Source organism: Nasonia vitripennis (genome assembly GCF_009193385.2).
Source record: "Nasonia vitripennis strain AsymCx chromosome 4 unlocalized genomic scaffold, Nvit_psr_1.1 chr4_random0006, whole genome shotgun sequence".
Classification (NCBI taxonomy): Eukaryota; Metazoa; Arthropoda; class Insecta; order Hymenoptera; family Pteromalidae; genus Nasonia; species Nasonia vitripennis.
In genome coordinates this window covers 1,395,523-1,418,948 of record NW_022279641.1, presented here as the reverse complement: position 1 = coordinate 1,418,948, position 23,426 = coordinate 1,395,523, and the positions used below count along the sequence as shown (strand labels likewise).

Sequence of the window (23,426 nt, the reverse complement as noted above, 5' to 3'; positions counted from 1 at the left end):
TTTAGATTTAGTTAGCATTATATAGTCCCTTTCTTTGGGCTGTTTATGAAACGAGTTAGTTTCAAAGATATTAGGCTTCAAAATTTTTTTTTCTTACCCTGTATACTTTGCATAATTGAAAACTGCATTGCTTATATATCAGCTTCTATTTAATGGATTTTAATGTATACTTAGACTCGTTTTTTTCTGTTTTTGTTTATGGCGATTTTTCGATCACTAAAGTTAAATAGAATTAAATTATTAAAATAAAAAAGGGGAAAATCACTCAATTCTATAAAAATTAGATTTCACATTATTTTTAATCGCAGATAATTTTCAACCTTGCCTTGAAAAATCGAATTGAGCTCTTTTTTTATCGTCAATTCTATATTATATAGATTTAATATTTAAATTATCTTGCATAAATTTTGATTCTTTATAAAATTGTTTGAATCACCGAATTTTAAGTACCCGTATATGAACAATGATTGCTAATTAACACATATTTCTTTGAATGAATTTGTTAACTCTTCATTCTATCAATTTTAATTTCCCAGGATTTCTATTGCATGTTTTGAATAGCCGCGCCAATTCTGCATTTGCATGACTCGTTGAGTGCAAGTTATAGGCGTTCTTATAGCTTTACGAAATTAACTTGCTCAGTGCTGTAAAATCTTTATTCAACGCATATCTTCCTTGCATGCAAATCAATTCTGTTACGTGCACTTTATTTCTGCGCATAACTTTTTTCTTTCCTTACAAAATGCTCGCAGTTTTGCTGTTTACTTAAATGTCGTATCGACTCAGTCGCGCTTAGCGCTTCTATTTCTGTAGAGGTCGACCCGTTGGACTCGAATAGCCGTCACCGTAAGAACGCGCGTGTGTTACATCAAGAAGAGAGAAATAAAAGATAGATAAATCGAGAGTAAGAGAGAGAGAGAGAGAGAGAGAGAGAGAGAGAGAGAGAGAGAGAGAGAGAACGGCCGCGCGCGAGAAAGAGACAGTTGGCACGTATTTAGCGAAAGTTAGACTGATTCAGTTTTTTAGCGTGGTCTCGGCTGAAAAGAAATTTCAGACGCATTCTATAAGTTTGTTATCAGGTTCACAGGTGTAAGCAGCTTAACTTAAAGTATTCTATGATACTTTGATTCCCTCACAGTAGTTAGCACTGCTCTCTAATCCAAGAAGATCACTGCCGCCAACATTTTTAACCTTGGTAAAAACTTTATCTCCGTCTAACTCATACTTTATAACGTTTGTTGAAAATTTAATCTCTATTTAATATCCATATTAATATTATAATCTACTTTCGTCATTATTTTATCAATGAATTTTTAATGGTACAGCGCCTAGTCTTTGTTGTGACTAAATAATAGAAACAAAAATCTTGCATTTGGGTATTCCCTTGACCGCTACTAGCCACCAATATAAATTAGTAGCAATAAATTTGTATTTGTTTGTCTACGCAATTATACAATGAATACCAAATAGAATCGGCACAGATAATTATAGTGGTACTCGGTGACAGTACTGACAGAGACTGGATCATCGTATACTACGTATAAAAGTGTATAGCAAGCGAGTCGAAACCAATGTGGAATCAGGCCCTCAGTTGGGTGAGAGAGAGGGAGAGAGAGAGATTTCTTATACACTTGACACGATATAACTTCTCCCGCTCGCACTCTTAATCGAACGCCAACAGAGCTGTAAATAAACAAACATTGTTGATCTTGGACCTTGAACACAAGTAATCTGCTATTTGTCTTTGTGCTACAGGATAATAAAAATCCCAACACCCAATATTGCAATCATGCTATTTATTAAACAATAAGTACGGCAGAAACGGTAATGTTTGAGTGTATAAGCGCATTATATCGTCGCTCCCTACGAAGAGTAGCACTGTTCAAATTTCCCTCATAAGTAGCACAACTTATTTTACGCACGCTAGACTAGCATAACTCCAAATTTCCCACGAAGACTAGCACAACTCGCGCATTTGCCGCGAAAACTAGTACAACTCAAACGTCCAACAACGATTTTCTATAAATAATTCCCGATTTTTGCGAAACTGTCCGTAATGAACATTTTTAAATATCCACAATTCACAACTTTTTATTGAATTTAAAATTTTTTTTCCCAAATACAAAAATAATTTCACAAACATTTTTTTAAACTGTCACTTTTTTTAGAAATTTTCAAAACTTTTTAAAACTTTGAGGTTTGTCTGTGTTTGTCCAAGGTTTTCATGAACTTAACCAACCCAATAATCCAATAAAAACGTAAAATACTCACATTTTAAGTAATATAAAGTCGCAAGTCATGCTAGTCTTCGCGGGAAATACGTGAGTTGTGCTACTCTTGACGGCATTTCTGAACTGTGCTACTTTTTGCGGCAAATCGTGAGTTGTGCTAGTTTTCGTTTGAAAATTTGAAATGTGCTAGTCTTTGTACGGAGCGACGATATCACGGTGTATTATCAAAACCGTATACTACAAACGTTTGAAAAATTGTCAATGTATAATTGTGCATTCAAATTTTTAGTTGAAAAATGTATTACATGTATACGGTGTTATGAACATGTGGCTTATGACGTATTATAATTTTTATTAACCATCTGTTGCCCGTGTTGTCATGATATTATAATAATATACATTGCTAAGTTTTAGAATTTATTGGTATATCAATGATGACATGATAATTATGCTGCCTTTTTCTATAGTATATAGGATATATTTCTATAGTCTATAGTATATATCCATAAAGGAATATAATGCGGTGTAAAAAGCACTTGTCATCCTGGCTCATTGCACGCTATTATGCATTCATTTTGTACATAAAATTCATTGTAGAACTACCTGTTATATATATACATTTCTGAAATCTTTAGCTATACTTTACTGTATACAGCAACAAATATTTATATATTACTAGCATTTTATAGTTATTTCTAATGGTAAATTATTATATCTTTTAGACTTTTAATTTAGCTACGAGTTAAAGACCATTCATGTAAAGGCATCGCGTAAATGTTTTGAGTAAAAAATTTTCTTTTACTCAAAACACCCCGACAGTATTCAATTATTTGATGATTTTTAACAGTCGCATATAATAATATTGGATTCATATGATATGCATAAGTTTAACTATGCTGTCACAGAAAAAAACTATCATTGAAAATCATTGAAAATCATTGAAAAATATAATGAAAAATTGAAAATAACACTTATGTCGTTGTTTCATTAAATTCGTAGCACGTACGCGCGGCTTATACAAGATATTATATGTGAACAGAAGCTAATGAGAAGCTAGAGGGCAGAGCCGAGCAACATGTCGTCGGAGAGAAGAAGTAGCCGTCTTGATGGTTGACTCGCACCAAACCATCTGGGCCAGGATGCACCTCAAGGACCCTGCCCAATGGCCATTTTGATGGAGGATACCGATCATCCTTGACTAAGACGAGCTGACCTACCGCAAAGTTCTTGCTAGGGTCCCTCCACTTCTCTCGCTTTTGTAAATGAAGCAGATACTCCGTGGACCAACGCTTCCAGAAGTTGTTTCGAATGCGCTGAATCCGCTGGAATCTGGGCAAACGATTTTCTGGCAACTTTGGACAATCATCTTCCGGAAGTAAGACCGAGACTCCTTCATTGAGAAAATGAGAGGGAGTGAGCGCCCGTAGATCGTTGACGTCAGCACTCAAGGCACCTAGTGGACGAGAGTTGAGACAGGCCTCGATCTCTATCAGGACTGTAGAAAACTCCTCGAAGGTGAGAGTGTGCTCGCTAACAACTCTCTTCAAGTGATGCTTTACCGACTTGACACCTGCTTCCCACAAACCACCGTAATGAAGCGCACTAGGGGGAATGAACGTCCAGCTGGTTCCATCATGGGCAAGGACAGCACCAACCTTCTTGTAGAAGTCTGAGGCACGCTGGAACATACTCCTTAACTCCTTAGCTGTTCCTTGGAAGTTGGTGCGGTTGTCGCTGTAAAGATTTTGGCAAATACCTCGACTTCCCACAAACCTACGATACGCATAGATAAACGACGCTGAAGTCAGGTCACCAACAAGCTCCAGATGGATAGCACGAGTAGCGAAACATACGAATAACGCGATGTAGCCCTTGAAGGAACGATTTCCACGACCCTTTGACATCCGAATTTGGAAGGGACCCGCGTAATCGAGTCCAGAATGAGAGAAAGCCCTACTACTTGTCACTCTATCAGCAGGAAGCTCACCCATGAGTTTTTGAGCCGAATGATACGTCTCCGATTCTAGATTACGAGCCCCGAGAGGAAACCAATGACCTTCATCCTTAACTAACTGAGACAGAGTGCGAATCGCTAAATAAGGAGCACAAACCGTCCCATAGGTGACCGTAGTCAGGTGAAAATCAACTGGTTCAGATACTGCATCGGGTGACCAGAGGATCCTCTGATAATCCTGATGCTCTGGTTCCACCTGAATCTGCCGAAACATCTTGATTATATCGGCAGTAAATACGAAGCGATACCTACGCCAATTTAAAAGAATCAAAGAGAGGTCACTCTGCAATGGAGGTCCTGTCAACCAAAAAGCATTGAGCGAGTGCCCGTCCGTACGCCGAGAAGCATCGAACACAACTCTCAACTTCCATATCAACAGAAGCATTTGCACGACTCGGTGGTGAGGCAGATACCAGGCGTCAGCCTTGTGGACTTCCGACGGTGGAACGCGCGTCATGTGCCCTAACTTCTCTTACATCTCCATGAATTCGCAATACGAATTGGCAATTCTCGAATCACGTGAAAACTGACGATGCAAATTCTAGAGAGAACCAAGAGCCATACGTCGAGTTTCTGCTCCCACTGACGGAAGAACAGGCTTCAACGGCAGCTTCACCACGTACCGCCCCTGTGCGTCCCTACGATGAGTGTCCTGGAAGATTCTCTCGCATCTCTCATCCTCCGGCTTCATCTTAAAAGAAGACACCAAGGAATTAGCAGCATGCAAAACCACCGCTGAGCCGCTACCGGAGTCGCCTTGGTCCTTCTTCGGCGCAGTAGACGATGATCCTTGACTCCTACTTGGATCATGAAGAGAGGGATGGTGCTTTTATTTACACTCCGAACAACGACCGAAGAAGAACAAGAATTCGCTCGATGATGTCCCAGACAGTTGAAACAGAGCCGGAGCCGCTTAACCTCCTTCTGGAGATCCTGAAGCTTCTTCTCCTTGTATTGAGAGCATCGCATCAGCGCGTGTGGACCAGCACAGAGAGGACACTATGAAGATTTCGCGTGGAACACCTTACGAGGATGAATCGATTTAAGCGGAGCAGCCGATCGTTTCTCCCCACGTCGAACGATAGCCAGAGCACGAACAATACGCGTAGCCTCATCAATGAAAAAGCTTAACTCATCACCTGATCCCTTCTTAAGATGAGGAAGAATCATAAAAACCGTCAAGTACCTGGTGATGATGAGCCTCGGATTATGGTAACGAAGCTCCAATGCCTTCCATGTGCTTGCACAGTTAGCGTTAGTAGTTGGAATTTCTTTCACTAAATCAGCCGCGCTACCGGTCAAGCACATTTTCAAGTACTGTAACCAAGTAGCATCAGAAATCCGAGGCAAATCATGCACCATGTTCCTAAAATTATCCCTAAAACTCGCCCAATCCTCGTAGTTGCCTGAAAACGAAGGACGGTTAAGTTTGGGAAGTTTCGTGAACCCAGCATCTGACGCAGTAGAATTCAGCAATCCGCCAGGAAGTGTTGACTGGTTAGCAACCGCAAACTGCGACAGCAACGTCAAAAATTCATCGAGAGTCTCCTCATAAGCCCCCTGGAGATCCCCGAAGTTATCCTCGATGACGTACGCATCCGCCTCAGCGTCATCTCTGGCGACGATTTCCGAGTGAGTCCTCCGAGCCTCATCCCAGACCTCCTTCAAAGCGTCGACTCGAGCCTGGAGGATGTTTTTGTTGAGCGACGCAGGGGGCTTAGCGAGCAAACGATTAAAGGAAGCTACCAACTTCCTTAGCGGTGGAACCATGGTAGACTGACCTTGAAATACGCAAACGATAGGACAAAATCAAATTTCGAACAAGAAAAGAAAACACCGAAATATAATCGACAAACGAACTCCAGAGGAATTATCAAATGCAGCAATGAGAGTGAAATTCGAAATAATAATTGAGAATGCGCTGTATGAGTGTGCTACTCACGACTCGATTCCCATAATCGCTGTGTTTACGCCGAAAGTCTACGGCGCGAAGCTGAAACGCGAAAATAACGCACGAGGCCGTAGCCCGCTTGCCGACAATGGCCGCTTCCGCAAACTGCCGACCGACGCCGGCAGCGACTCGCTCGCTTACAAGTTCGCTTTGAAATTATTGATTTTAAAAACCCAAACAATCACTCACGCCTCACCCGGAGCACAATGAACAGAAGCTAATGAGTTCAAATTATATATATTAAATTAAAATGGTGGAATGAGTGAGGGAAGTTTTGGTGAATAAATCAACGCAAAAAGACAATGAATTTCGCGGGAGAAAAAAGACGACTTGCCTCGGCGTAAAAACTCTCACGGAGTAGAGAGAAAAGCCGGGACAAGCCTATAGCTTTATTTTAGAAATAAGGAAATTATACAAAGAAAAGTGACTCTAGGATAGACTAAACAAAAAGAGAGAAACGCAATTACAATGTACGCTTATACAAAAAAGGAGAGACTCTAGTATAGATACCAACAGAGAAAGAAACGCAAGTAGCTTAATCGTATCGCCGCGAGGTACCTTTCGCATGCTGGAGAGCTCTCCTACCTTATTCACAGAACGAGACGTGGACGGCGCGACGTAAAAACCTGGCCGCACGTTGGTAGGATAAACCTTCTTCGGTCGCAGGACGCCTCGACGTCTCGAGGGAACCAATCCTAGACTACGGGCAGGGCTTTTCAGCCCTGCCGCGTAGGTAGCAATCGCCGGGTGGAGATCGACACGGCGAGGAAGCTCGCACGTGGCCGAAATCCCAACACTCGAAGAACTCACACAATCCGCACACCGCACGCAAAATGCACACACACTACGCAACACACGGTGATACAATAAAGAGTGTCGATCGTCCTGAAAAGGACGATGATGACGACTCTATTCGCATGCAATTTATAAAGAGGCTTTCGCAATCGCAAGTAGAAAAGCGCAATGTCGACTGACTACTCGAGAGGAGCTGTCAAAACTGAACTGCACGTGCTCCCACGCGCCGGAGCCCGCGCAAACGGGAGAGGCCCACATCAGCGAGCGCATGCGCTCGACCGCTCTCGCTGCAGCGCTCGCCGCGCTACGGTGGTCGTTCATATTACATTTAATATTTTGAAATGAAAAAACAGCTTCGACTATCTTTTTTAAATGAATTAAAATGGCTAGTCGTAGCTTTCAATTTTTTTAACAATAAACTTGGAAGAGCTTTATGTAGTGCAAGTTATGTTATGCTTATGCTTTGTGTAAGTGAAGAAATGATACACAAATCAATCAAATGAAAAGCAAACGCCTGAACGATATTGCTAATACACCGAACTCTTAGGTAATCGAGAACCATCAGAGTTTATACGTTTTTGCCTGAGCATATAAAAAATATGATACTTTGACGGTTAACAAAGTTTTATTATTCAACCAATTTCTCTTCACTAATTATAGCAGACCTTTCTACGAATTCACCCCCCGTGCATGTTTGCGAAAGCGTATGAGAGAGAGCGTGAGTGGGTGTCTGTGTACAATAGTTGCGAAACATTTTAATGCGTGAATAACATCTCGCGGACAGTTCGCGCGTATCGTCTGCTTCTTTGGGTGAGGTATTTGTGTGTATTCTAAGACCGTGCGGTAATATACTGTTCCGTCAGCTGATTAACCTGTCGTTGAAGGAAAAAGCGGAGAAGTGGTGGAAACGTTCTGGGTTATCGGCTGAGGGCGGCCTCCCACCAGCGACAGCTCGCCTACGTAGATACAGCTCGGCGACTCTCACAGTTTCGCGAGCGCGCGCACACAGATGCAGTCAGTGAGAGAGGCACGCCGAAGACGCAGCCCGAAACGACGTGAAAGTGCCATAATACTGTGGTGTGCCGAGATTAGTACGGTGTGCGTAAACAGCTGTATTTCTTATACAAAAAAAAATAGTAGTGACCTGTGTGTATGCGAAGGGCGAGACACAAATATCTAGCGGTTACGTGCGAGAGTTACTTCACTTCGTGCTATCACGAGTGACATCTACCGAAGGACTGTTCGTCGTATTAAATGATAATAATAACCAATTTTATATCGTTCAAGAGACCGAGGAAAATATTCAATCAAAATCCAAACAGCAGACGTTTAAACGACTGTAGGTTCATAGAATTCACGCAATACTTATACGATAAAATCATTGATTGTGTGAAAGAATATTCTTTCGTTATTTTCCCTCGCGACTGCCAAAGTCCACATGATCGCAAACAAGACGTTGAATAAGATTATTCTACTCTAGTATTCTTGAAAACATTGATAAAGATGAACGTACTTATCGAGTTAAACAACTTTTTAATTATTTCATAACGTAAACGGGCAACTTAAAGAATCGGAGGCGTTGTTTTGAATAAAAACGACACTCTGTATTCGTTTATTTTAAAATCAATCGCATACATGATATACATTTACTTTGCATACAATAACTATTTTACCATAAACATTAGTCCTGAGATTATTCACGTCTGCTAAGTGTCTCACGGCACAGCGCTTCTTTATTTTGTGAAAACACTTGATAATACTTTCCATTAAGATGTTCTTAACCTCAAAATCTTTATAGTAGGACTTCGTAAGTTCTTTAACTTTAATACGTTATTTATTAAAGTTGTATACAGATGTTTACTATATACCGTAAATGATTCCCAGATTGTTTAAGTGAATGTGATTATGTTTCTCGTGCTCACTTAATTTCCTGAGTACATTTAGGAAAATTTTACAATTTAGTAAATGCTGAATAAATTGTAGTTAAAGTAAATGATTTTTTTTTAATTTTGTCCATTTTGAACGCTTAAAAAAGTTATAATCATTTCATCCATCGCAAGTTGCGAATATTTCACTTTAGATCTTGGTTGTGTAACGCTGATAAGGTCAGAACTCTCGTTTGGCAAATGTTTGTTGAAAAAACAAGGAATTGTTTCAGTACTTTTAAGGAAAGGTTTGATGACTTCTAACTCAATTCATGAAAGTTTATACATTTTTTTAATACGACTATTGCCGCATCGAATAAATTTCGCAAGAACATAAAAATTATAGAGTGTATTAATTAAAAAAATATGTTACCTAACTTATTCAAAATTAATGATTTTTTTATATAAAAATCTAAGGAAAAATTACTGTAATAAATTAAATCATGTTCAGGGAGAAAAAATAATTTTATTTGCTCTAATGCTTACGTAATCGTGCATATTCTCGATTGCCAAAATGTAATTAATTTAAAAACCGTGAATTAAAGTTTGCACGCTAAAGTAAGGGGGCACGCCACCTTTGAAATTAAAATCAAAGTTTTGCATTAAAAATTTATAAATACTTATATAAATAAACCAAATTTTGTTTACTAATTTTTTTGGTTTAATTTCCATAGAAAAAAAGTTACATAATAATTATGTTAAAATGAATCAAAAATTGATAAAAAAATCAGTAATATGCTTATAAAACTTTTTCTATAAAATTTAAACCAAATCCCCTCATTCATACCATAACTAATGTACTTTTAAACAATATCCTAGAGTTTGAGCTCATTTGGGTCATTCGTTTCTTTGGATCTTAAGGTCAGTGAATTATGGACTTCCTACTATACGTACACCGAAAAAATGTTTAGTTGTGTACTGTTGTTGTGTTAGTTTTTTACAATGAAAAAGTCGACTTTATAGGTTAGTAACTAATTTACTTGGTAAGGACAACAATTTTTCTGGTTGATCACTGTTTTCATAGGGGTCAACCAACATTTTTGTTGTAATTACCAAGATATTAGTTGAAATCCGAGTTGCAGCTTATATTTTCAAAAATGTTCTTATTTACCAACTCTGCATCGCTAGCGCGACGACAGAGTCTCCGCCTTTGGAGTTGAAGGACCCGTGTGTTCGATCCCCAGTGAGGGAGAAATTTTTTTCAGATATATTAATTGTATTATAAAATTGTAAACATGTAAATTAAATGTAAAAAATAATAGCGCACTTGTAAACGGGTCTATAAAATAAATCTGCATGAATAAATAATAATAATTAATAATACATAAATGAACAATAAATAATAAATTTAAAAAAGTAAAAAAATAAGGAACAATTTTTTTCCGCTTGGTTCTGAAAACAAACTTGACTATTTTTTTTAGTAAGCAGAACTAAATTATTTCCTGGGCCAACAATTATCTTGGTTGTATTGATAGATTAATTATCATTGCCGATATATTTTGTTTGTATTACAAACCAATATATTGATTAAGATAATGAATATTAAATAGTGTTTGTCGCCTCAAGAATACACAATATACAACCATAATGTTGGTTATGGTTACCAATTTTTCTTAACTAACTCCACTTGGTAAATGATACCAACAAAATAGTTTGTGTGTATTTTCCCAAGCAATTTGGTTATCCCAACCAAGTACTTGGTTATCGCAACTAACCATTTCTTTCCGTGTAGGTATTATAGAGGTATATAGAAGGTCTAAAACCATCAAAATAAAGGTGATCATATCTAAGAATAGTAAAAAAATTTGGTTTAATTATATAAGTATTTATAAATTTTTAATGAAAAATTTTGATTTTAATTTTAAAGGTGGTGTGTTCCCTTACATGTCAATCGAAAAATTCAAAAGTGCGTTGTCAATTGATTTGGCAGTATGTTTTCTTGAAAACGATTCAGTTTATTCGAGAGTGATTTTAAATATTAATGAGTCCTCAAAGTTAGGTATAATTTATCGACGAAGACCTTTAAAATCCTTTATCACGGTTTCAAATGAATATATTTTTATTTTACTGTTTTATTAAAAAATTAAATTTATAGCACTGCGTAACCTAAGAAGTACTTTATTGCACCATGTTTTGTCGCTAACTAGCTACGAGCCATCGAAGGAAGAGAATTACAAACTTTCAATTTTCATCAATACTACCCCAGTATTCTTTAAAACTTATATAAAAGACTAATTTTTAAAAAGTATAGCGAAAAACATTCTGGATACATTTTTTTTAAATTCAGTTTAATGGGATGTCGTTCTAATTAACACTGTTTTTCTATTACATACAACTTTTTGAATAAAGATTGCAAATGAAAAACCGAGCCTATAGCGGCGTAGAGTTAAGTTTAATGAATAGTTCTACCAAAAGAAAAACTCGATCGTATTTTTTGTATTTCTAGAAGTTTGGAAATACAAAATACCCTGTGGCAAATTTGCGAAGCTTTTGGGACGATATCCCCTTAAGGGGCACATTTATAATATAAGTTATGCAAGACTTAAAACTATAAGATTTCGCCCAAGATCTCACTTGCGAAACTAAACATAATTATAGTTTAGAATTAAATTTTTGTCAAGAAATATTATTTTCTAGATAAAGAGATTAATGATTATAAACTGATTTACTAATATTTTTTCATTATTTTTTTTTTTTTTGTCAGCATCTAAATGATTGCTAAAAAACTTACACATGAAGAGTAGTTGTTTTAAACGCACAAAGCGTAGTAGTTTTTATAAAAGTCATAAAATTCAAAATTTGACAAAATAAAATCTGTTTTGATGCACCACTTATGTCAAATAATAGTTATCATTCGTATTTTTTTTTTTTAATTGCAGAAAACACATACGTCCTCATAAATAATTAATCAAAAGAAGGAAAGATGTATTCCGTACGCAAAGCTAACAAAATGTTAGCAAGGCGTAGAGTAACCTTGAGGTTGTGGAGTACTTCAAGTAGGAATGTGAGGACAGAAGTTGAGTACAAACCTATTCGCAGCGTTCTTGTCGCTAATCGAGGTGAGTCCAAGCAATTTTTATTGATTAAGCCTTTCTGCTTTTTTTTTAACAAAATGATATAATACTTATACATCTACTTCTTTAAAAGTGATTATTATTTATTTCTTTGTTGAATTTTTTAAGTTATGTTAAGATTTATCAAAATTCTTCTAATTATAGCGTCAATTTAACAAATCCAATGAAATTGATACTATAAAGAAAGCGTAATTTCTTCATACAGTAAATGTTTGGATCACCATTTGCCTATCCTTCTTATAAAACTAGACTTGGCGCAGTGCGCTGCGCGCACTGTAGTAGACTATAATTTCATTAACTTATTAAATGGAATATAAATACCTGATTGATATTTTTAATATTTGTTTTTTATCACGGAAATATATCAAACTTTACAATATATGATTCATTTCGCGCTCATATAAATTTCAAAATCGCCGCGGTTTCGTCGCCAACTTCCTTTTAAAATTTTAAGGTTATGTCTCGAGAATAGAATAGTCTCGAGAGTAGAATGTCTCTAGAATATTATAAATACACAAATTATAATTTGATATGTATTATAGTATTATATTACATTTGTAATATTAGAATCAATTTTAGAAAACAAAAACAAATCAAAAAATTCTAACGATACTTTTGACGCATGCGCACTACATGAGCCAATCATATTGACGCATTCTTGGCTTCACTTCATCCGGTCATGACTTTTTTATATAGGGATAAATTGACTACATTTTGGCTTCCGATTCTATATTTTTTATATTAGAATGAAATGAAACTCGTTTGTATTCAAATTTAAACTAATACGTTTACATTACAAATATTTCTGCAAGAATAATTTGTTTAGATATGTTTGAGTATAAGTATTATAACGATACGTTATTTACAATTTATTTATCAAAAGTGCAAAACAAACATAATTTTGGAGTACGTCAAAATTATTTTTTATTCGTTCGATAGCTATACTGTTTTGCTTCGGGTCTTCTCAGCATTCGTACATACATGAATGTACATATAAACATATAAGTACTTAATCATCAATTCAAAAAGGGGAGATTTAATGCGGTCGTAGACGATTCTTTCTGATAGCTGTGCGCACAGCGGGCGTATCTAAATGCGATACGCCGAGTTAACCTTTGATCATATATTTATTCTCTCTTATAATGACATGCATATCATTCCAGAATTAGCTATCAGAGCAATATTTTTTATTGTCTATACGTGTACAAAAGATTTATTGGTTCAAAGACCAATATTGAAGAGCAATTCTGTTCTATAGGATTGGAATACTAACAATAAGAAAAAAATGTATATTGTAGACTCTGCAGGGAAACAGATTGCAACAAAAATTTGGGAAGTTGACATCTTTTACGTACATATGTATTAATAAATCGTGGCATATGCATAGTATTTTCTGATGTGATTTTTCTTATACATATATGCCAAAAAAATCAAATTATGTAAAAATATTAGTATGTTAAACAAAAATCTGCTAAAACAACTTACAGGACCTTCTGAGTTTTGTTTTTAGGTATGAGAAATTAGATCCAAAATTGCTTGATGCGTTTTCCGAAGCTCTTTGTAACTACGGACTTTTTGTCTATCTTATATGTATAACATAGTTACATAATGCACACGAAGAAACGCCATTTTTGCACGTTTAACAAAATAGTACTTCAATTAATAAAAATAACATATTTTGTTTTCAAATACTTTAAAATGTAACCAAGGACCGAAAGGAATAAACACGTGAGCAAATGTTTATATATTTTGAGAACACGTTAGCATTGATATAAAGTTTTTTTTTGAATCGCAGATTTCTCTACGAATCACGAATGTGGGGGGATTGAATATTAGTTTTCGTAATAAGTGATTTTGTAATAAGTTTTCGGCTTTTGGTTGCTTCGTGTGGCTTGTGTAAAGTTCAGGCACATGTTGCAAATATTATCTTTTGATTAAAAGTCCGAAAAATTGCGACTTTTAAAATTTTCAAAATATGTAAAATTTCATCTTACCTTAAATGAAAAAGGATACCTAACTATAACTTATCTTTTTTCTCGTATATCCAAATTTTAATCTTTATTTTTAAAAGTAGTAAACACTTTATATTTAAAAAACGACTTGATGATTATAAAAACATTGTAAATTTGAATGATTTGATTTAAAAAATTGTTTCATTAAAGGTGAAATCGCCATTCGAGTTTTCCGAGCATGTACGGAATTGGGCATACGTTCAGTCGCTGTTTACTCGGAGCAAGACAAAATGCAAATGCATCGACAAAAGGCGGATGAAAGTTATATCGTCGGTCGAGGTTTGCCACCAGTTCAAGCATATTTAAACATACCCGAAATCATAAGGGTGGCCAAAGAAAACAACGTTGATGCTATTCATCCTGGCTACGGTTTCCTGTCAGAAAGGGCAGATTTTGCACAGTCTGTTATCGATGCCGGCATACGCTTTATTGGACCTAAGCCAAGCGTCGTCCAGCAAATGGGTGATAAGGTAAAATAAGACTCACTTATCAACCATTTACATCCATATCCTAATACAAACTTCAAAGTAATCTCTGATGTATTTTATCGCTTGACTGCAGGTTGCGGCAAGGAAGGCTGCAATTGAATCTGGTGTGCCAATCGTTCCCGGTACAGACGGACCGGTAACCACTTCTGATGAAGCCATGGAGTTTTGTACAAAGTATGGACTGCCAGTAATATTCAAAGCCGCTTACGGTGGTGGTGGACGAGGTAAATTTATTCTACATAAATTTAACGCTTTATATTTATTTCTCCAACAAATCAATTTTATGTTCGATGACTTCAAGGTATGAGAGTTGTTAAGCAAATGGAAGAGGTTCGTGAGATGTTTGACCGGGCTTCTTCTGAAGCAAAAGCAGCCTTTGGCGACGGCGCTATGTTTATAGAGAAGTTTATTGAAAGGCCACGACACATCGAAGTCCAATTGCTCGGGGACCACGCGGGCAACGTTGTACATCTTTACGAACGTGATTGTTCTGTTCAGCGTCGCCATCAAAAAGTTGTTGAAATAGCTCCAGCGCCGACACTCAATCCAACAGTACGCGACAAAATGACCGAGCATGCCATTAGATTAGCTAAACACGTTGGCTACGGCAATGCAGGTACGGTTGAATTTCTGGTTGACGAAACGGGTAATTTCTACTTCATTGAGGTGAACGCTAGGCTACAAGTCGAGCATACAGTCACGGAAGAAATCACTGGGTGAGCCACGTTTAATAATTAACTTGTTTTATACGTTCAACGTGTTAAATTTGTAATAAAACTTTTGATCAACAGTATCGATTTAGTCCAGTCGCAAATCCGCATCGCAGAGGGTATAACTTTACCTGAGCTTGGTATGACACAGGATAAAATAAAGCCACAAGGATTCGCCATTCAGTGTCGGGTAACTACCGAAGATCCTGCTAAAAGTTTCCAACCAGACACTGGTAGAATAGAGGTCTTCCGTTCAGGCGAAGGTATGGGTATACGTTTGGATGGTGCATCAGCCTTTGCAGGTGCCATTATTTCGCCTTATTATGATTCCCTTCTGGTCAAGGTAAAAATTTCCAACTTATTTGTGGTTTACAAATCAATGTGAAATATGATCACTTCATACAAGTTACTTATTGTACTTAAAATGATTCTAGGTGATCGCTCACGCAGGTGATCTACAATCATCTTGCGCGAAAATGAATCGAGCTCTCCGTGAATTTAGAGTTCGGGGTGTCAAAACAAACATTCCATTTCTACTCAACGTCCTAGAAAATCAGAAGTTTTTGAACGGCAATGTTGATACTTACTTTATTGATGAAAACCCTCAGCTCTTCCAGTTTCAACCTAGTCAAAATCGTGCTCAAAAGCTGCTCAACTACATCGGTACCGTTCTTGTTAACGGTCCAACTACACCGCTTGCAACTTCTCTAAAACCTGCTGAAATTCGACCCTACGTTCCTCAAATAGCTATGGGTAAGTTCATACTTTTTCTATTATACTTTGTTTTTATTTTATTCTTTAAGTATAAATGTTTTTACTAAATTGCTATTGCAATATTTGCATTATCGACTTCATTGTACTATATGTACTAAGGTCACGCAAAACACGTACATATATTAGAAACACAATTTTAACGTCAAACTTTTATTATATGACACTGAACAAACTGTACACATTAATAACCTACATAAGCCTACGAATATTTTCTACACCTCTCTATACCGATTTTATATTATTTTACTACCCTGCGAAACTCTGCTCAATCACATAACGTATTGTTGGATCATTGTTACAACAATAGGTTATATGATTGTGTATAAGTTTCGCAGTGTAGTACAATAATAAAAAATAGGTGTAGAGATATATTCGTATAAAAAATATCTGTGTAGAATTTTTTCGTGTAGGAAAATAAGTTTGTGTAAGATATTTAAGTGTATAGTTTGTTCGGTGCTCTACCTATAACAATAAAAATCATACAAATATTCGCTACTAGAAGTTTATCATAATTATAATGCCGCATCGATGCTGATTCAGATACAACAGTATCTGTCTCAACGAGATAATAATATAAATACAAATTTTCTTTGTTGATCATAAAATAATTTTGTGTAAAACATATACGTTTTTCGTAAAAGCTAGAAAATTCATTGCATTAATGTAGCAAGATATTCATAATATCATATTTCACGGTAATATATCAATCTTGTAAACATAAATTCGATTGATCAGAGCAAAGTAGAAATAATAGCTAGTAATAATGTTTATAAAAGCGAAGCGTACTCGGATACAAAAATAGCAGAGTAGAAAATAATCGTTAATGTTTTCGTGCATTCTACCTACATTATTTAATTAATTTGATAGGTCATTCTAAAGATAATTGAAATACTTATTTTCATATAGGGGTAGTAGTCCATTGGTTTATCACTTTATACATTTTTATAAGGAGCGAGTTAGCGCCATGATGATAAGTATGTAGCATGCAGTACTATACACTTTCATGGCTGCTCTACGCTCCTTTTACCTTTTAAAATTGTGTATCTACTTACAAGATATTTTTACAAAAAAGTACTTTAATAATTTTATCAACTGATTTTTTACGTGTATTTGCATGATTTAAATCTTGTCTTATATCGATATTTGTATAATAGAAAAGAGTGCTTTTTTGTTTATGTTCTGACAAAATTCTTAGAACTTACTACACTTTTATTTACACTAATTCTTTTCATACGCTCAAATTTTAACATTTGTATTACTTGTGTATTAATATCTGTGTGTTACCTGCCTATTTGTTAACAAATATTCTAACTAATACGTAAGTTTAAAGCACGCCTTAAGCTTTTTAAATCTAAAGTTATAGCACACATTCATAGAGACATGAATTGAACAGCATACGAGTAGTGTAAAGATTATCATCCGATAGCAAAAAGTAAATCACATACGTGTTACTGCATACACATACCTTATAAAACTATACTTAACTGACAAAGAATACAATAATAGACTTTTTACACACGATTTATTTTTAAATCAATTGCACAAAGATTTTATTTAGAAATGTTTTTACACGTAACGAATAGCATACCACCTCATAGTATAGACTTGCAAAATTAATACAGTTCAGTCGAGAGCACTGACAAGTATTTCTTAAGCTGGATGTTATTTACATCTAAAGTTTTTTCAACTTACACTTATCTTAATGTACTATTTTTAAGTATCGACATACACTTGCCATAAAAAACGTTGATTTTACTAATACTAATGGTGATTAATATCTTTCTCTTTCTCTCTCCCTCTCTTTCTCTCTTTCTCATTTTGTTGTTTTTTCTATTCGCTCATTTGACAAGAAGAGATCTGACTTGGACGCATGCAATAAACAAATAATTTACTAGAAATCACATTTTCAAATGCAGCTATAACAAGCTACAGCTATAAAAAATTCTAAAAAAAATTCACAGCCTCGTTTCCAATAACGATGATAAAAATGTTAAGACCACTTTCTTCCTGATTGTATGTATTAAAAAAAAAAAAAAAATTACTATTCAAGGTATAAAAAGTATCTTATGGCATCAGTTTCTCGGCCATTTCAATTTAACGGAAGGTATTCGTTTTTCAACGGCATGTATGTACCTCATGTATGCGGGCCCATAAAGAAATAGCACATCTGTAAGATAAAAATACAGAAAAAATATTCATTAAAAAAAAAAAACTTCATAATGCTCAAACACTTAAAAGCTGTCTGCAATTGCACATATCGAAAAATCATGGAAAAAGGTAAGAAAAATTACTTGACTTCGATAAATCCCGCAATTTTGATGATATTTCAATATTTTCAATTGAAAACAACTTTTTTACTTAAGCGAGAATTTTCAACTAATTTTTTTAGTTGGAGCTTTCCCCTATGCTTATGTTCTTTCTATTAGCACCCTCATACACTGAATACTTTCCGTCAAGCATGGCTACTTTTCGTTAAATTTGAATGGCCCAGAAAACAGGATTACAAGGCACTATTTGCGCATTGAAAGGTAATTTTAATTCTTTTGAACATCAAGAATTAGAAATAAGTGGTAATTTAATCTTTTATTCATCATATTTGAAGACGAAGATCTAGATTTTTTTTATAATTTCTCATATTTAGAGTAATATTTATATTAATGAAAACAGTTTTCTTTTAAACAGTTGTCCATGTCGTCATAGCACTACATTCAATCATAACAGAAATTTAGAAATAACATAAAAGACATTTTCACAAATCATTAATGTTAATTAGCATACAATAATTTTAGAAGTGCATACGTCGCATGCTTTTATTGTTTTGTTTGCCAATTTTTTAGACTATGCTAAACTCGCAGCGGAAGAAGAATCCGATCCAGAGAAATCAGGTATGTCAGTGCAGAAAGTAACAATTTCACAATCCGTACTCTTTAATTTTATAGCCTCCAACAAAATAAAAAAAATATATACTGCAAAACTTGCTATATCATGCCGACGGCTGATTAGAATAACATGCTATCTCGGCGGTAGCTTCCAAAACGCACTAAATTGCCTGTGGTTTAAAAATACATAACATCAATAAAAAGCTTACGTGATTCGCGAGTTGTCCGGGAATTGCATCAAAATCAATTCTATGAGTAAATTTCGCTATTTACTATACTAAGATAGCGCGTTGTTTCACTGAGCCATTGATATAATCACTATTGTTCAGAATAAACTTGCAGTGTTATTAGTAAAAATTTAGTAGATAATTGGATCTAACGATTTAGTAAAATTGCTAAATTAAACGTGCGAATGTAATATTATTTGTAGGGGTGTGTGTATATATGTGTATATATATATATATATATATATGCGTGTGCATGCATGTGTCTAAATATATATATATATATATATATAGAGAGAGAGAGAGAGAGAGATATAGCTTATATATATATATATATATTTAGACAAATGCATGCACACGCGTACACATTATAATCCACGCGCACGTATGCTACACACTTTATAGATGTTTAAAAAAGATATCATCAACAATTACTAGACATTTTTTTAATATTTTAATTTGCTTTTAAACTTTCAAATTTTTTAATTGTTACTTTCACAAAAGTTCGTGTCTAGAGGATACAAGACAATCATTAAACAGTTTTACATATGCTTTAACAAATAATACCACAGATTTATGTAGTGATCAAATTATTTAAACATTATGTAATATTTGGCCCTCATAAAAATCTATTAATTTTACTATGTTTTTGTGATTCCTGATCTGCGACAGATAATTTCGAAAAATTCGAAAAGGTTTCAAGTTTAAAATGTAAATTAATGTAGAAAAATTGATTTTACAGATGTAATAAATCCGCCAAAAGGTTTTCGAAATATTTTAAAGGAGAAGGGACCAGAGGCATTTGCGAAGGCGGTCAGGCAGCACAAGGGTTTGCTGTTTATGGATACGACTTACCGCGATGCACACCAGTCATTACTAGCAACTCGTGTTCGGTCACACGATCTCTTGCTAATCTCACCGTTCGTCGCTCACAAATTTAACAACCTCTATGCTTTGGAAAATTGGGGCGGCGCCACTTTCGACGTAGCTCTTCGTTTTCTCCACGAGTGCCCTTGGGAACGGCTAGAGGACATGAGAAAAATCATACCGAACATACCTTTCCAGATGTTGCTTCGCGGTGCCAACGCCGTGGGTTACACCAACTATCCTGATAACGTTGTCTTCAAATTTTGTGAACTTGCTGTGCAAACGGGCATGGATATTTTCCGAGTCTTTGACTCGCTGAATTACTTACCCAATTTGATTCTCGGTAATAGAGTCTTTTTACTTTCTGGAATAGAATGCAGAGTTATCGAATTCTAAATAACTTGTCTAAAATTTAATTTTAGGTATGGATGCGGCTGGAAAGGCTGGTGGCGTTGTTGAAGCAGCGATTTCGTACACAGGTGACATCAGCGATCCAAGCCGCAAAAAGTACGATCTCAAATACTACGTGAATCTAGCCGATGAATTAGTTAAAGCTGGAACGCACGTGCTTTCAATCAAGGACATGGCTGGACTACTTAAGCCTAAAGCTGCTTCAATGCTGGTCGACGCCATTCGGCAAAAGCATCCTGACGTACCGATTCACATTCATACACACGACACCTCAGGCTCTGGGGTCGCCTCAATGCTTGCCTGCGCTAAAGCTGGTGCAGATGTCGTCGACGTAGCGGTAGATAGTATGTCCGGCATGACTAGCCAGCCATCAATGGGAGCTTTAGTCGCTTGCCTCCAAGGCTCTCCTCACGAAACTGGATTTGACTTGAGGGATGTATCAGAATACTCGGCTTACTGGGAGCAGACCAGAACACTTTACGCACCTTTCGAATGCACAACGACAATGAAGTCTGGAAACGCCGACGTATACCTTAATGAGATTCCAGGAGGACAGTACACGAATCTTCAGTTCCAAGCCTACTCTCTGGGACTCGGTGAATTTTTCGAGGACGTCAAAAAGGCTTACAGGGAGGCCAATCTTCTTTTAGGTGATATTATCAAGGTGACTCCGAGCTCTAAAGTAGTTGGAGACCTGGCCCAATTCATGGTACAAAACAAGCTCAAGCCAGCAGACGTGCTAGAAAAAGCAGAGGAGCTATCATTCCCTAAATCTGTAGTTGAATTTCTACAGGGTGCTATCGGCGAACCTTATCAAGGATTCCCCGAACCTTTCAGGTAACTTTAATAACAGTTAATCTTAATGATTTACACATCAGAATATAATATATCGTCACGTCGAAGGAGGACTCGTGCATTTGAAAAATGCCTATATTTTCAATCTTTATTTTCAAATCCAATAAATAAAACAAATTTATCAAGGCCCTATAAACTAGAAATACTTATTGATAATAACTAGAATTACTGTTTTATTACAAAAAGCTAGATCATAAAAGTTTATAAAATAGATGAAAAAGGTTTGTAATAAGTTAACAATGAACATACTATGCATACATTGTAGTAGTTTTCATTACTAGTCAAAAGAGTTGCTTCGCATATGTATCATATGCAGCTTTTTGATACAAGAATCATCGATTGCAACTTAAAAATGTGTACAATACATAAAAGGGCAATTTTCCATTATTACATTTCATTTTAAAATTGTTTCCTACGTATGTACAAAAATTACGTTTTCATTACTGAAAAATTTCTTTTACCTAATTTATCATTTTTTGTTGTTATTAAATTATTTGATTTTAAAAAGTAATTAAATGGTCTTTTTATTTGATTTTATTACAGATCGAAGGTTTTAAAGGACATGCCACGTATTAACGGAAGGCCAGGCGAAAGCTTGCCTCCGTTGGACTTTGCGGCCCTTAAAGCTCGTCTTCAAGAATCTCATCCACGCATTACTGATAAAGACGTTATGTCAGCAGCCCTTTATCCTGAAGTAACTCAAGACTACCTTACGTTCCACGATGCATTTGGACCAGTGGATAAACTTGATACTAGGATTTTTCTGATCGGTCCAAAAGTTGGTGAGGAATTCGAAGTGACTATTGAGAAGGGTAAAACTTTAGGCATCAAAACACTAGCGATGGCTGAGGATCTAACACCGAACGGGGAACGAGAAGTATTTTTCGAAATGAATGGACAGTTGCGATCCGTCTTCATTAAAGATAAGGAAGCTATTAAGGTCCGTTTACGAGCTTGCATATACTTGTAAATCAGTCCTTTCAAAATTTAAAGTGGCACATGCCAATACATTTGCCTTTAATTTTCAGGAATTACACATCCATCCAAAAGCATCGAAGAATGACAAGAACCAAATCGGTGCTCCTATGCCTGGCACCGTGATTGATATTCGAGTCAAAGTTGGCGATACCGTGGAGAAGGGCGCAGCTCTTGTTGTTCTTTCTGCCATGAAAATGGAAATGGTTGTCCAAGCACCGCGGGCAGGAAAAATTAAGAGCTTGGATATTAATCAAGGAATGAAGCTCGAAGGCGACGATCTTCTGATGACCATGGAATAATGCAGCTGTTATGGCCCTAAAAATCAAAGACAATAAATCCATTTTATAGCGATTCAATCGAAGAACTTGAATTTTTTTCAAGTAGCTTGACTGATTTGAAATTAATATTACACACTCTCTCTGGAAGAAAACGATATACCGATTACGCAGTAAATTTTTACCCAATTAAATAATAAGAAGTTTATCATGCACATAGGGAATTGAATCATGTTGAAGCGCAAAATTAGTGTATTAATAAAATGTTGAAAATATTTTATGTAAACATTTCTTCCTATTTGTAGAAACTAATTATTTTATCATAGGCTGTGAATGCTGTTACGCTATATCGATTACCTCAATAACTCATACTAAATTACTCTTCATTCCAAAATACAATTCACATTGAAGCAATTTTTATAGACGAGAATATTTATTTAATTGCTTTGATGATACAGTAATGCACGTTACTCTGAAGCGAATTATGAATTGTACATCACATAAATAAAGAACGAAAATGAACTTACGATCACATACATATATTATATATTTTTCATTTTAAACTGATGTTACACGAAGTTTTTTAGAGATATCTGATTTAAGAATAATACTTATATAAGCATTTGATATGTATTTGTTAGTATACATTGGAAATAAATATACTTTTTAATAAATTTTAATAGGATTACTGCAATCATCGGTAGGAATAACTGATATAATATTTATTGATGGCTTAACTATAGTAGCCACTTTATTGCTCTGAAAAGCGGGACTATAGTAGCTTTTTTTCCCACATATATTTTTTCTCGCAAATCTGTATATACAATTTTTGATGTTTTTAACATTTTTTTAATTTTTGGAAAAATTAAAAAAAAAATTTAATTTTAAAAACTGATAATCTTGTAAAATTTAGTTTGTATTAACAATAGATGTGTAGGTCCCACTTTTTAAGACAACAAAGTG

General features: G+C 35.6%; 1 protein-coding gene across 10 annotated transcripts; it reads left to right on the top strand.

Moving 5' to 3' along the window:
- The first annotated feature begins 789 nt into the window (after nucleotides 1-789).
- LOC100115516 (pyruvate carboxylase, mitochondrial) lies at nucleotides 790-23,001 on the top strand. Of its 10 annotated transcripts, none has more exons than XM_003427566.5 (13): nucleotides 790-846; nucleotides 1,080-1,195; nucleotides 11,796-11,975; nucleotides 14,153-14,472; nucleotides 14,564-14,714; nucleotides 14,792-15,206; nucleotides 15,282-15,543; nucleotides 15,635-15,953; nucleotides 18,812-18,859; nucleotides 19,820-20,287; nucleotides 20,367-21,192; nucleotides 21,754-22,150; nucleotides 22,239-23,001. In XM_003427566.5, exons 3-13 carry the CDS (start codon nucleotides 11,840-11,842, stop codon nucleotides 22,485-22,487), a joined length of 3,591 nt encoding a protein of 1,196 aa, XP_003427614.1. In that variant the 5' UTR covers nucleotides 790-846; nucleotides 1,080-1,195; nucleotides 11,796-11,839; the 3' UTR covers nucleotides 22,488-23,001. The 10 variants fall into 10 exon arrangements, with proteins under 10 accessions (XP_003427614.1, XP_032457894.1, XP_032457893.1 ...); XM_032602003.1 differs by lacking the exons at nucleotides 790-846; nucleotides 1,080-1,195 and adding exons at nucleotides 7,392-8,089; nucleotides 13,700-13,718; XM_032602002.1 differs by lacking the exons at nucleotides 790-846; nucleotides 1,080-1,195 and adding exons at nucleotides 7,392-8,089; nucleotides 13,501-13,718.
- The last annotated feature ends 425 nt before the right edge of the window (nucleotides 23,002-23,426 follow it).